The following is a 15,394-nucleotide window of genomic DNA, read 5'->3' as shown; positions in this document are numbered from 1 at the left end:
TCTCCCTCCCTCCCACCGTCCCTATCCCACCCCTCTCGTGGTCACAAAGCACAGAGGTGATCTCCCTGTGCTATGCGGCAGCTTCCCACTAGCTATCTAATTTACATTTGGTAGTGCATATATGTCCCTGCCACTCTCTCACTTCGTCACAGCTTACCCTTCCCCCTCCCCATGTCCTCAAGTCCATGCTCTAGTAGGTCTGTGTTTTATTCCTGTCCTACCACTAATCTCTTCATGACATTTTTTTTTCTTAGATTCCATATATATGTGTTAGCATACGGTATTTGTTTTTCTCCTTCTGACTTACTTCACTCTGTATGACAGACTCCAGGTCTATCTACCTCATTACAAATAACTCAGTTTCATTTCTTTTTATGGCTGAGTAATATTCCATTGTATATATGTGCCACATCTTCTTTATCCATTCATCTGTTCATTGCAGCTCTATTTACAATAGGCAGGACATGGAAGCAACCTAAGTGTCCATCAACAGATGAATGGATAAAGGAGATGTGGCACATATATACAATGGAATATTACTCAGCCATAAAAAGAAATGAAACTGAGTTATTTGTAATGAGGTGGATAGACCTGGAGTCTGTCATACAGAGTGAAGTAAGTCAGAAGGAGAAAAACAAATACCGTATGCTAACACATATATATGGAATCTAAGAAAAAAAAAATGTCATGAAGAGCCTAGGGGTAGGACGGGAATAAAACACAGACCTACTAGAGCATGGACTGAGGATATAGGGAGGGGGAAGGAAGGGTAAGCTGTGACTAAGTGAGAGAGTGGCATGGACTTATATAGTAAAGCAGAAACTAACACACCATTGTAAAGCAATTATACTCCAATAAAGATGTTAAAAAAAACAAATCCAGAACAGTGAACAAAACGGCAATATGAACATATGTATCAATAATTACTGGGCTTCCCTGGTGGCGTAGTGGATGAGAGTCCTCCTGCCGATGCAGGGGACACGGGTTCGAGCCCTGGTCTGGGAAGATCCCACATGCTGTGGAGTGGCTGGGCCTGTGAGCCATGGCCACTGAGCCTGCGTGTCCACAGCCTGTGCTCCGCAACGGGAGAGGCCACAACAGTGAGAGGCCCGCGTACTGCCAAAAAAAAAAAAAAAAAATTACCTTAAATTTAAATGGATTAAATGCTCCAACCCAAAGACATATACTGGGTGAATTGATACAAAAATAAGACTTGTATATACGCTGTCTACAAGAGACCCACTTTATTATTTTTTTATTTTTGTGTGCATGTCTAGTTTATTCTTTTTTATTGCCAAGTGGTATTCCATGGTATGGATGTACCATCATTTGTTTAGAACATCTTACTTGTTTTCAGTTTTTTGCTATTACAGATAAAGCTGCTGTGAATAACTGTGCACAGGTTTTTGTGTGGAATAAATTTTCATTTCTGTGTCATAAATTCCCAGGAGTATGATTACTGAGTTGTATGGCATGTGTATATTTGGTTTTTAAAGAAACAGCTAAATTCTTTTACAAAGTGGCTGTATCATTTTATATTCCCACCAGCAATGCATGAGTGATTCAGTTTTTCCCCAAGTTCGCCAACACCTGGTATTTTTTTTTAACATCTTTATTCAACATCTGGTATTGTTGCTGTATCTTTCATTTTAGTTGTTCTAGTGGGTAGGTAGTGATATTTCCTCGTGGTCTGCATTTTCCTAATGGTTAGTGATGCTAAACATCTTTTCATGTGCTCTTTTGCCATTCGTATATTTGCTTTGGTGAGTTGTATGCTCAAATGTTTTTTAATTGAGTTGTTTGTTTTTTCTTTTTTTTTTTTTTTTTTTACTGGGGTATAGTTGTTTTACAGTGTTGTGTTAGTTTCTACTTTACAGCAAAGTGAAGTAGAGTTCCCTGTGCTATACAGCAGGTTCTCATTAGTTATCTATTTTATACATATTAGTGTAAATATGAAGAGACCCACTTTAAGTATAGGGACACATACAGACTAAGTGAGGGGATGGAGAAAGGTATTCCATGCAAATGGAAATCAAAAGAAAACTGGAATAGCAATGCTCATATCAGACAAAATAGACTTTAAAATAAAGACTGTTATAAGAGAAAAGAAGGACACTACATAATGATCAAGGAATCAATCAAAGAAGATAGAACAATTGTAAATAAATATGCACCCAACATAAGGGCACCTCAATATATAAGGTTTCATCCATAAAAGAAATCGATAGTAACACAATAATAGTGGGGGACTTTAACACCCCACCTACATCAATGGACAGATCCTCCAGACAGAAAAATCAATAAGGAAACACAGGCCTTAAATGACACATTAGACCAGATTAATTGAGATGTTTATAGAACATTCCATCTGAAAGCAGCAGAATACACATTCTTCTCAAGCTCACAAGGAACATTCTCCAGGATAGATCACATCCTGGACCACAAAGGAAGCCTCAGTACGTTTAAGAAAATTGAAATCATATCAAGCATCTTCTCTGACCACAACGTTATGAAATTAGAAATCAACAACAAGGAAAAAAAAAACATAAAAAACACAAGACATGTGGAGGTTAAACACACAAGACATGTGGAGGTTAAACAATATGTTACTGAGCAACCAATGGATCACTGAGGAAATCAAAGAGGAAATTAAAAAATACCTAGAGACAAATGAAAACGAAAACACAATGATCCAAAACCTATGGGATGCAGCAAAAGCAGTTCAAAGAGGGAAGTTTATAGCAATACAATCTTACCTCAGGAAACAGAAATCTCAAACAACCTAACTTTATACCTAAAGCAACTAGAGAAAGAACAAACAAAACCAAAAGTTAGTAGAAGGAAAGAAATCATAAAGATCAGAGCAGAAAAAATGAAATGGAGATGAAAAAAACAATAGAAAAGATCAGTGAAACTAAAAGCTGGTTCTTTGAAAAGATAAACAAAATTGATAAACCTTTAGCCAGACCCATCAGGGAAAAAAAGGAGGTCTCAGATCAATAAAATTAGAAATGAACAAGGAGAAGTTACAAAGGACACCACAGAAATACGAAGGATCATAAGAGACTACTACAGGCAACTATATGGCAATAAAATGGACAATGTAGAAGAAATGGACAAATTCTTAGAAAGGTACAAGCACCCAAGAGTGAACCAGGAAGAAGTAGGAAATATGAACAGACCAATCACAGGTACTGAAATTGAAACTGAGTAAAAAAACTTCCACCAAACAAAAGTCCATGACCAGATGGCTTCACAGTAGAATTCTATCAAATTTAGAGAAGAGTTATCACCTGTCCTTCTGCAACTCTTCCAAAAAATTGCAGAGGAAGGAACACTCCCAAGCTCATTGTATGAGGCCACCATCACCCTGATACCAAAATCAGACAAAGATACCACAAAGAAAGAAAATTACAAGCCAATATTACGATGAACATAGATGCAAACATCCTAACGAAATACTAGCAAACCGAATCCAACAATACATTAAAAGGATCGTACACCATGATCAAGTGGGATTTATCCCACCGGATGCAAGGATTTTTCAGTATCCACAGATCAGTGTGATACACCACATCAACAAATTGAAGAATAAAAATCATATGATCATCTCAATAGATGCAGAAAAAAAACTTTTGACAAAATTCAACACCCGTTTATGATGAAGACTCTCTGGAACCTGGGCATAGAGGGAATATACCTCAACATAATAAAGGCCATATATGACAAACCCACAGTGATAAAAACCTGAAAGCATTTCCTCTAAGATCAAGAGGAAGACAAGGATTTCTACTCTCACCACTGTTATTCAACATAGTTTTGGAAGTCCTAGCCATGGCAATCAGAGAATGAATCTAGGAGCTGACTGAGACCCTCTCCTTTGGGACACTGATAGGTCTTGGCATACCCTCGGGTACTCAGAGCTATCACAAATATAGTAGGCTGCTTTGATGATCAAAAGATTTGAGAAACAACCAGGAGCTAGGGTAGGGTTGAATGACAAGTTTCATCTCATATATGAGGCTACTCCTTTAAGACCAGCTGAGACAGTTTCATGTAATGCATAGAAACCAACCCAGAGTCAAGCAAATTGAAGAAACAGAGGCATATGTTCCAAATGAAAGAACAAGATAAAAGCCTCAGGAAAAGACCTAAATGAAATGGAGATAAATAATTTACCCAATAAAGAGTTCAAAGTAATGGTGATAAAGATGTTCCCGAACTCAACTTCAACAGAGATGGAAAATATATGTATTAAATAGTCACAGAGCTGAGGAATACAATAACATAACTGAAAAATACACTAAAGGGGTTCAGACTAGATGAAGCCCACTAGACGAAGCAAAGAAAGGAACTTGAAGACAAGGCAGTGGAACTTACCCAATCAGGACAGCAAAACCAAAAAAGAATGAAAAAAGTGAAGATAGCTTAATGGACTTATTGGACACATCTAGTAGACTGACGTTCTCATTATAGGAGTCCCAAAAGAAGAGAGAGAAAGCAATAGAAAACTTGATGAAATAACGGGTGAAAACTTCCCTACCCTGGGGAAGGAAACAGACATCCAGATGCAGAAAGCCCAGAGTGTTCCAAATGAGATGAACCCAAAGAGACCCTCATCAAGACACATTATAGGGCTTCCCTGGTGGCGCAGTGGTTGAGAATCCGCCTGCCAATGCAGGGGACATGGGTTCGAGCCCTGGTCTGGGAAGATCCCACATGCCGCGGAGCATCTGGGCCTGTGAGCCACAATTTACTGAGCCTGCGCGTCTGGAGCCTGTGCTCCGCAACAAGAGAGGCCGCGATAGTGAGAGGCCCGTGCACAGCGATGAAGAGTGGCCCCCGCTTGCCACAACTAGAGAAAGCCCTCGCACAGAAATGAAGACCCAACGCAGCCATAAATAAATAAATAAATAAATAAATTTTTTTAAAAAAACCCCCGCTTGCCACAACTAGAGAAAGCCCTCGCGCAGAAATGAAGACCCAACGCAGCCATAAATAAATAAATAAATAAATAAATAAACTTTTTTTAAAAAAGTCACATTATAATTAAAACACCAAAAGCTAAATACAAGGAGAGAATCTTAAAAGCAGCAAAAGAAAAACAACTTGTTATGTACAAGGGAACCCCCATGAGACTATCAGCAGATTTTTCAGCAGAAACTTTCCAGGCCAGAAAGTAGTGGCATGATAATATACAGTGCTGAAGGGGAAATAAAAACTTGCAACAAAGAACTCTACCCAGCAGAGTTATTCAGAATTGAAGGAGAGAATTTTCCAGATTAGCAAATCTAAAGGAATTCATCATCATTAAACCAGCCTTACAAAAATGTTAAAGGACTTCTTTAAGCTGAAAAAAAGGGTGCTAATTAGTAACAAGAAAACATAGGAAAGAATAAACTTCACTGAAAAAGGTAGTGGATCAACCACTTAAAAGGTTAAGAGACAAAAGTAGTAAAAATAATTATAACTACAATAATTAGTTAAAGGACATACAAGATAAAACGTTGTAAAATGTGACATCAAACATATAAAACCTTGTGGAGGGAGTTAAGATGTAGAGCTTTAGAATGCAATCAAACTTAAGTTGTTATCAACTTAAAATAGACTGTTATGGATACAAGTTGTCATATGTAAGCCACATGGTAACCACAAAGCACAATCCTGTAGTAGACGCACAGAAGATGAAGAGAAAGGAATCTAAGCATACCACTAAAGAAAGTCATCATAGCACAATGGAAGAAAACAGAAGGAGGAAGAGAGACTCAATAGATGCAGAAAAAGCATTTGACAAAATTCAACATCCATTTATGATAAAGACTCTTAACAAAGTGGGTATAGAGAGAACTTACCTCAACCTAATCAGGACCACAGCTGACATCATACTGAAAAAGCTGAAAGCTTTTCCTCTGAGATCAGAAACAAGACAACAATGCCCACTTTTACCACTTTTATTCACGTTAGTGGTTGGAGAGCCTAGCCAGAGCAGTTAGTCAAGAAAAAGAAACAAAAAGCATCCAAATTGGAAAGGAAGTAGTAAAACTGTCACTATTTGTAGATGGCATATTATATATAGGAAACCTTACAGACTCAAAAAAGCTGTTAGAACTAATACACAAATTCAGTTAAGTTACAGGATACAAAGTCTAAAATCTGTCGCATTTTTATACACTGACAATCAGAAAGAGAAATTAAGACAATAATCCCATTTACAATTGCAACAAAAAGAATAAAATACCTACAAATAAATCTAACCAAGGGCCTGAAAAACATGTACACTAAAAACTATAAGACAAAGACATTTATGAACAAAATTGAAGACAAAGATAAATGGAAAGATATTTCATGCTCATATACTGGAAGAATTAATACTGTAAAGATGTCCAGATTACCCAAAGCAATCTACAGATTCAGTGCAATCCCTATTAACATTCCAATTGCACTTTTCACAGAAATAGAACAAAAAATCCTAAAATTTCTTTGGAATCACAAAAGATGCCAAATAGCCAAAGTAGTCTGGAGAAAGAACAACAAAACTGGAGGCATCACACTCCCTGATTTCAAATTATATTACAAAACTATAGTAGTCAAAACAGTATGGTATTTGCATAAAAACAGACACATAGATCAATGGAACAGAATAGAGAGCCCCAAAATTAACCCACACATATATGGTCAGTTAATTTTTGACAAAAGAGCCAAGAATATACAATGGGGATAGGACAGTCTCTTCAATAAAATGGTGTTGGGAAAACTGGTTAGCCACATGCAAAAGAATGAAACTGGACCACTATCTTATACCATACACAAAAATTAATCCAAAATGGATTAAAGATGTGAATGTAAGATCTGAAACCATAAAATTACTAGAATAAAACATAGGTGGTAATCTGCTTGACATAGGTCTTGGCAATGATTTTTTTAAATCTGATTCCAAAACAAAAGCAAAAATAAACAAGTGGGACTTCATCAGACTAAAAAGCTTCCACACAGCAAAGGAAACCATCAACAAGATAAAAAGGCAACTTACTGAATGATACAAGATATTTGCAAATCATATGTCTGATAAGGGGTTAGTATCCAAATATAAAGAACTCATACAGCTCAATAACAATGACAACAAAAAATCAGATTAAAAAATTGGCAAAGGATCTGAATAGACATTTTTCCAAAGAATATGTGCATATGGCCAACAAGCACATGAAAAGATGCTCAACATGGCTAATCAGGGAAATGCAAAACAAAACCACAATGACATACCATCTCCCACCTCTTAGAATGGCTATTATCAAAGCTTTTCCTGTATGATCAAACAAAACAAGGATGCCCACTATCAAAAGACAAGAAATAGCAAGTGTTGGCGAGGATGTGGAGAAAAGGGAACCCTTGTGCACTGTCGGTGAGAATGTAAATTGGTACAGCTCCTATGGAAAATAGTATGACGTTTCCTCAAAAAATTAAAAATAGAACTGCCATCTGATCCAGCAATTTTACTTCTGGGTATTTATCCAGAAAAAACGAAAACACTAACTTGAAGATACATCTGCACCCCCATGTTCGTTGCAGCATTATTTACGATAGCCAAGATATGGAAATGACCTAAGTGCCCACTGATGTATGAGTGGATAGAGAAGATGTTGTATATATATACAATGGACTATTACTCATCTATTTAAAAAAAAAAAAATGAAACCTTACCCTTTGTGACAATAAGGATGGATGCCCTTGAGGGTATTACGCTAAGTGAAATAAGTCAGAGAAAGACAAATACTGTATGATCACACATATGTGTAACCTAAAATCAACAGAAAACAGATTGGATGTTCTCAGAGTTGTGGGGTAGGGGTGGATGGAACGGGTGAAGGGAGTCAAAGGGTACAAACTTCCAGTTATAGAGTAAGTAAGTCCACGAGGATTTAATGTACAGTATTCCAACTTTGTTAATATAGCTATATAGCATATTTGAAAATTGCTGAAAGAGTAGATTTAAAAGTTTTCATCACAAGAAAAAAGTTTTGTGACTATGTAAGGTGACAGATGTTAACTAGACTTATTATGATGATCAGTTTATCATGTATCCAAATCATGATGTATACCTGAAACTAATGTTACAAGTCAGTTACACCTCAATAAAAAATTTTTAAAAAAAAGAACAGAAAAGCCAGAATTAAGAATTAGGGTTTGTACATAATCTAAGCACTTGGCGGGGCTGAGGGGAAAGGCTGGCTCACACACGTGGTCAGGTTAGATGCCTTGTGAGGACTTTTCCAACAGCATGTCACAGTGCTTCTGCGATGTACACTACAATTGTCTTCAATTGTGAGGCAATTTTTATTTGTATTTTATTTGCTACTGAACCTTTTTTGGCAACATAGGAAATTTATTTCTTTGGTTTTTGATGCTGTTAAAGTATAAATGCTCTAAAATTAGACACTGAAAAGGAATTGCTTAGTATCTATCCCCACTGTGGAGGTCTCTGGCCAATCCAAGGAGTCCCTTCACCTGCTTTTATTCACTTGCTCTGTAGAAGGGGCGTGGTAAACAAGAGCATATTTTTATTTAAAGCAGGTTAGATACCTTTCAGAAAAGTCAGAAAAGTCATATGACAGGTTTTCTGATTTCCTGTATTAATTAAACAAACTTTTGTGGTTTTGTAGGTGATAATCTCGGCCAGCAATACAACAGCCCACAAGAAGTGATTGGCAAACGAGGTTCTGATATCATCATTGTGGGCCGGGGCATAACAACATCAGCTGATCGTCTGGAAGCAGCCGAGATGTACAGAAAAGCTGCTTGGGAAGCTTATTTGAGTAGACTTGCTGTTTGAGTGTCTTGGATACGATTTTGTGAAGGCCTTGAAGATACATGGTCTCCTGAGATGCCACTGGCTTGAAATAATAAGCAGCCTTTAATACTGCTTGGATTCTTCCACGGGTCCTGTGTGGAATGACTTCTGGAGTTACCATGGCACACAGGAAATATTCGGTGACTTATAATCACTGCACTGTCACTATAATCAGTTCATCTTCAAGCTGTCTTTTATTGAGACTGATGTTGGTTAGGCAATCACAGGCCTGTCCTGTTAGAATCTTCCACATTTAAGGAAGTCCCCCATCTCTAGATCAGACTTTTTGATTCTTTGAATTGCCGTGAGACAGAAATTTTAGGTCATAAAGAGGCTAAAACCAGTGCAGCATTTCTTGTGTCCTTTATTCTGTGTCTAATATGGTACCCTAAAAATATTTAAATAGTAGCTGTTCTCCTTCTCTTCTGCTTAAAGGTAATAGCCCAGGTGTCCCAAGTGGTGCTGGCTCCCAGCACCGCCGTTGCTCACTCACCGGAGGGCCTGGCAGGAAACAGGAGATGACTGTAGCTGAGCCCCCGAAGCCAATATCAGGCTTTCATTTCAACACGGAGAGGGCTTCTGACTCAGTTCTTCCCCGGGGCAGCAGTTTAAACCTGTGCTGAACCCGTCACTGATTCCTTTTGCCTTATTTCTATTACAAATGGACCAGCTTCTCCTTCATTTTTTAAAAAAGACAGCAGCGTCAAGAGGTCTGAGGTTTCATTTGGAGGTTTGCTTGAGGATCCAACATGATTGTCCCAAACGCCGTTGACAGAGAGGGATGTCAGCCTTCACGTTTAGAAATGAAGAGAAAGGAGCCCAGCAACAGAGCTGAAGTTTTTGGGTCTCCACTTGGTGGAGCTGGACACTTCACACGTGTGGCAGTTAGGCAGCCTCTCACTTGGTCCCCAGTGCACTTTCTCCTAGAAATTCTTCTCAGTTTCTAGACAATTCCTGTGCTCCGATACTGATACAGATTTTCTCCATTTTTATATTTCTTTGGTCTGTTCAGGAAGCATCTTTTAGAGGGAGGGGAGTGAAGGGTGTGGGCTGAGGTGATCATTTTGAAATGGCCCGGCTGCACATTCAAGGCCCTGGGGTTCTAGAGCAGGGCCAGGTGGCAGTTGCATTTGAAGGCTCTCAGTTCTGATTCCACCAGCACACTCCCGATTTGCCGTTCTCATCTCGATCATGCCTACAAGCAGTGGCAGGTGTCAGAGGACACTTGCCATTTCCTCAGGATGACAGCTGTTCCCATATATGACTGCCCCACTCTTCAGCTTTCGTGAGTCAGATAGAAGCCTGTTAGGTCAAGTCGGGTGATTATCTTGGAGTCTACACTTAACAGCTTCTGCTCTGAAGTCCAGTTGAGCTTCGGGTCCCAGTGCTGCAGCTCCAGAGAAGTTCCCTCTGGGAAAGGCAAATTATCACGGAATAAGGCTGGAAGGAAATGGAAGAGGTGTGGCCTCGGGGCTACTCTGGAGGAGCTGAAAGTTAGGAAGAGGTGGAAATTTTTCTAATAACTTACGGGAATTTCTTGGCTATGTTAAAAGTTCTGGTGACCTCAAGGCCGAGAGACCTTTGCAGTAATGTCCTGAGGTCTCAAGTGCCCACTTAATGGACTCACTGGTTCTCACACTTCAGCATGCGTCAGAATCTCATTAAATCAGACGTTGGCCCAGCTCCAGCGTCGACTCTGGGTAGTTCAAGGATAGGACATGAAAGTTTGCATTTCTAACAAGTTCTCAGGCAGTGCTAATGCTGCTGGTACAGGGACCACACTTAGAGCATCACTACCCTGGTTAGTCACATTTTTCTTCTGCAATGAAATGGTCTTGGGGTCTCTTTCTCCTGCTGAGAGCAGGAGAAAAGTCCTGCCATAAGCAGTTCTGTTAACTGAAGCTCACTCAGGGCCCCTTCTGGGTAACTTGAAGGGAAATCAGAGGAGCATCAAAGAATCACCTGGGCCCCACCATCAGAGATTCTGTTTCAGCAGATTTGAGGCGAGGCCTGGAAATCTGCATTTCAACAGGTACTTAAGCTTATTTTGATGTTTCTTGAGACTAAACCCAGCACAGAGAGTCTGGAGTCAAAACTTTGGAGCACAAATTGATTGAGACAAGACAAAGAAGAACTTGGCTGTCTAGGACCTATGAGGGGACTATTCATCATAGAAGCATTTGAGAGGCATTTAATAGTTTAGCCCTTTCTCAGTCAAGAAATATTTACAGAGCATGAGCTCTGAGCTTACAACACCGGCCCTAGTGAAGAAAATGGGAACAGTCTTCACAGGGTGCCCAGAACAACATCTGTAAAACTAATGGGAGTGGAGAATATCAATACTGGCCACCTCCAGTACTCTGGGTGTTTAGTAGAGCATAAACCAGTCAATGTGTAGTGCCGCAGGACCTAAGAAACCTGGTCTGCTCTCCTTACTTTAAAGCGACAGAACTATAGTCACTTCACTGAAAAGTGAAGGGATCAGCTCATGATCAGCTTGTGAGCAACACAGGCCTGGGGCCTCAGACCCAACTCATCCTCACTCGTGGTCATGCGGACTGTCTACAGTCTCTGGGAGAGGGCACGGAGGGTGAGGGCGGCAGCCCGAGGACACGCAACACTCAGCCAGCTCCCCTAGCACAGTGCTGCTGGGCCCGCGTAGGCAAGGCCCAGAAGCACCGCCACAGGCTTTGCCAGGAGCTCCAAACAAGAGAACAGATACGGGGTATCATCTCCTTTGAGGTGGGTGGACACAAGGAGCAAGAGTGGGGAGGCTAAGGACTAGGGCGCGTACCCACTCTGTGTGTCTGTGTCTCTGTGTGTGTGTGTGTGTGTGTGTGTGTGTGCGTGCGCGCGCGCGCGTACACATCAGAGGGCCAACTGGGTGTTTCTGCCGCGAGAGGAGCTGAGGTTTCTGACAGCCCATCTTGGTCAGTGCAATGCTGGCCCATAGATTCAGTCTGTGGCCTCCTACCAACCATGGGTTTGCTGCTACGCGCCAGGGGTGGGCAAAAGAAAGAAAATACCTGAGGAAATCCAGCAACCAGGCGAGGAAAGCAAAGAAAACCACCTGTAACAGGTGTTAGCTCCAAGAGAGCAGGGATTTCACCTTGTGTTCAGTGCAGTATCTGCACCTGGAACGGGCCCAGCAAATGTTTCTGAATGAATGCAAGCATAGGTGCCTTCTGGTGAAGGGGAACTGCCACAGGAAGCAGACCTGCTTCAGAATAACAAAAACAAGATGACAATTTGTGTGTGTTGGGGGGAGGGGGGATTAAAATGAAAATTTTCATTTTGAATGTGAAAATGTGATGGAAAAATTTTAAGATGGTATGATTATATTGAGAACTACATCTGTGGGCAAGAAGATCAAGTGGAAGAAATACCAAAATTCAGAACAAAGGGACAAAGAAATAATGAGGGAGTAGATGAGAGGCTTACAGAACAGATTCCTGAATATAAAGAGGAAAAGACAATGGGAGGACAGGAAATATTTACAGAAATAACTGAGGAAATTTTCCCCAGTTTGAAAAAATACGTGAGTCTGCAGAAGCAAAGGGCCCAGTGAGTTCTAGGCAGGTGTTGTGGACAAAGGCATACACCTGGACACATCCTGTCAAAATTACTGAACTTCAAAGATGGGAAATTTTACAAACATCTAGAGGAATAAAATACTTGGAAAGTGAAAGGAATCCAACTAGTAGCAGACTGTCATCTGTAACACTGGAAGCTTGGAGACAGGTAGTGACATCCACAGGCCCTGAGAAAGGCCTGTCACAACCAGGAATCCTGAGCCCAGCCACGTGATCCCCTGTCGGGCTGTAGCAGCCTGGTTGTGAGTGTTCATGGTGCACCTCAGTGCTCTGACTCATATCGACACCAGTGAGTGAGAGGCACTGAGCACGTGCCTCTGAAAAGGCTCCTTGAGGGAGGCCGGGAGTGCAAGGCAGAGCAGGGCCTGGCCAATAAAAATGGGACCTGTCAGTCGCTGAAGCAGTGACTATATCCCAGAATCTTAGGAAACTGATTTTGGAAGCTCTTTAGAGATCATCTAATCTGATCACCCCATTTCACAGATGAAATTGAGTCCCATTGGGAAATGATTCACACAAGGTTACAGAAGAGCCAATTACAGGCAGAGTAAGGACGAGAATCCCTGTCATTACCCTCAGATTTGATACTTTTGTTATTACTCTTTTCATCCCGTTTCTGTAAGGTAGATACATTCAACTTTGTCCCCCTTTCTATCAACATGCAGATACATACTATACATATAATGTTCTTTCACCATTTAATCAAGTATTTATTGAACACAGGGAGTGAACCTGACATACATCGTCCCAGTCATTACAGAACTTAGTTTCCAAACTAAACTTTCAAAAGGACTTCCATACCATCCTAAGAGACAGCAGCCAGTCTTTCCTGCCCCCTCAGTCACAACTTCATTGCTACCAGGGTTCAATAGAAAGTACCAAAACAAGTGGCAATTCTGTTAACGTCCCCATTCTTCCTTCCTCCCTGAATCCATACACTTTGCCTTACGACTCAGCAGTTCCTCCCATTTGAGGTGGAGAGTATTTCCACAACCCACTGATGTTGGACTCAGCTGTGTAGGTTTCTCTGGCCAATGGAATGTGGGGGGAGGGGTCAGGGTCCCAGTTCCGAGTCTAGACTTGTGTTTCTGCCACCACGAGAAGAACATGCCCTGATTAGCCCAAACGTCCCAGGAGAGTAAGAGCGGAGCAGAGCCCACACCAGCCTTCAGCAGTCTGATGCCCGGGGGCCCCACCTGGTCCACGAGCCTGTGTGCATGGCAATCAGTGCTCGTCACTGGACGCCATGGGATTTGGGGTGGGGGGTTGTGCAGCAGTAGCTAACTAATAGTTACAGTGTGCTGCGGCACCCCACGTCTAGCCCTGGTCACCGGGAGTCCAAAAGCTTGACTCCACCAAGACTGCCTTCTCTGCCTTCACCTGCGGCTGCTTTGAGATCTCTCCAAAAGAAACAGCCACTTGGCTCTTGTGGGAATACTGTGCTCAGTAGTGAGCCCACTGTCAGCCAGGAGGTAACTGTGGACTCTGCAGTTTGCTTCCTCCACCCCTTAGCGGATGGACGTGATAGGTGTCATCAGCGCCCCTGGCTGACTGGGCATGGGCTAAGGACAAGTGGGGCAGGGATACCAAAACATGTTTTTTGAAGGAATCTGGTATTTTTTTAAAAAGGGATGGGAATCAGGACTCCTTAGGTTTCTTTATTTTATAGTTAATGCTGTCTTTATTAAATGCTGTTTTATTTTGGATTATAGGACATAGGATGCTATGTCTTTTTTTAGATCCTAGGACCTTTAAAGTTTGTAATCTGGCTTTGAATGAATTATCAAGTGATTTTTTTTTTTTTCCTCTGCAATCTGTTTTCTCCATAGCCCTTCCAAGCCCACACTTGGCCTTTGTGCCTCAGGAAAGGGATGCCACAATGGAAATACAAAGAGAAACAAAACAATTAGACTATTTTTTAACTTTTAAAGTTCAAGGTCTTGACATAAGGACTGGTTTGGAAGAACGTTTGCCTCTCTTCTTCCCACCGAGAGAGCAGGGGAGGAGTGTTCCTCTGGCCCGGGGAGAGGAACAGAAGGTGGAGGGGTGGACACAGTCAGATCCTGGGGTGGGCTGTGGTATGGAATCCCCACCCCAGGCAGGGAGGGAGGGAGGAAAAAAGAGGCACAGACAGCAGAGGAGCTCTGGGCCTCGCTTTTCTAGGAGGAGCCCAGGAGAGCAGTGACTCCAGAAAACCCACCCCAGCACGGAGCGTGGCAGTGGGCTTGGAGGCCACGTGTGGCTGAGGCAGGGAGGAAAAAAGAGGCACAGACAGCAGAGGAGCTCTGGGCCTCGCTTTTCTAGGAGGAGCCCAGGAGAGCAGTGACTCCAGAAAACCCACCCCAGCACGGAGCGTGGCAGTGGGCTTGGAGGCCACGTGTGGCTGAGGCAGCCTGAGCTTCTGTGGCTCCGTATAACATGAGGGAGAAGGCGCATTTCCCTGAAAAGGGCATGGGAGTTAGCTGAGAAACAGATCTGGTGGGCCTGAAGGCTCTCCCCGCACCATGTAGGGACATTTCAGCAGAAAGTGGTTCTGAAGAGGACAGTGACGTCTGAGCAGGTGCCGTGTGCACAGGCAGCTCTGTGGGCCTGCCTCCAATGTCATCCTGCTGCACTTAGCCTGCAGCGTGGGGCGCAGGGGATCCTGAAGCGACTGTGATTAACAAGACGCTTTCCCTCTTTACCTAGTAACTTTGTTTTCTGTCATCACTTGAATAGAGATGGTGATGTTAAGAAAATAATAATAAAAATGGTTTTTGCACACCTGAATGATGGCCTGAAGAGTCTTATTCGCCTCATAGAATTTGCTCAGGGAAAAACAGCCTCATCAGTCTCCGATCTCCTTCCCCCGCTTATGCTTTTCTCTTCCGCCCTCACCCCTGCCACCTTGCTGCCCTCAGACTTCCCCAAACCCCTGTGGTCTACTCTTGGGCTGTAGCATCCCCTCTTCCTCCCT

The 15,394-nt window shown here is 41.9% G+C and overlaps 1 protein-coding gene across 1 annotated transcript in view; it reads left to right on the top strand.

Moving 5' to 3' along the window:
- Positions 1-9,186, top strand: part of UMPS (uridine monophosphate synthetase) — a 62,344-nt gene extending 53,158 nt beyond the window's left edge. Inside the window, exon 6 of the mRNA XM_007114644.3 lies at positions 8,658-9,186. Within this exon, the coding sequence (XP_007114706.2) occupies positions 8,658-8,827 (170 nt within the window). The 3' untranslated portion in view covers positions 8,828-9,186. The remainder of the gene's footprint in view (positions 1-8,657) is intronic.
- The last annotated feature ends 6,208 nt before the right edge of the window (positions 9,187-15,394 follow it).

Source organism: Physeter macrocephalus, chromosome 1 (assembly GCF_002837175.3).
Source record: "Physeter macrocephalus isolate SW-GA chromosome 1, ASM283717v5, whole genome shotgun sequence".
NCBI lineage: Eukaryota > Metazoa > Chordata > Mammalia > Artiodactyla > Physeteridae > Physeter > Physeter macrocephalus.
The sequence above is the reverse complement of the archived record's forward strand: the minus strand, read 5'-3'. Positions and strand labels throughout refer to the sequence as shown.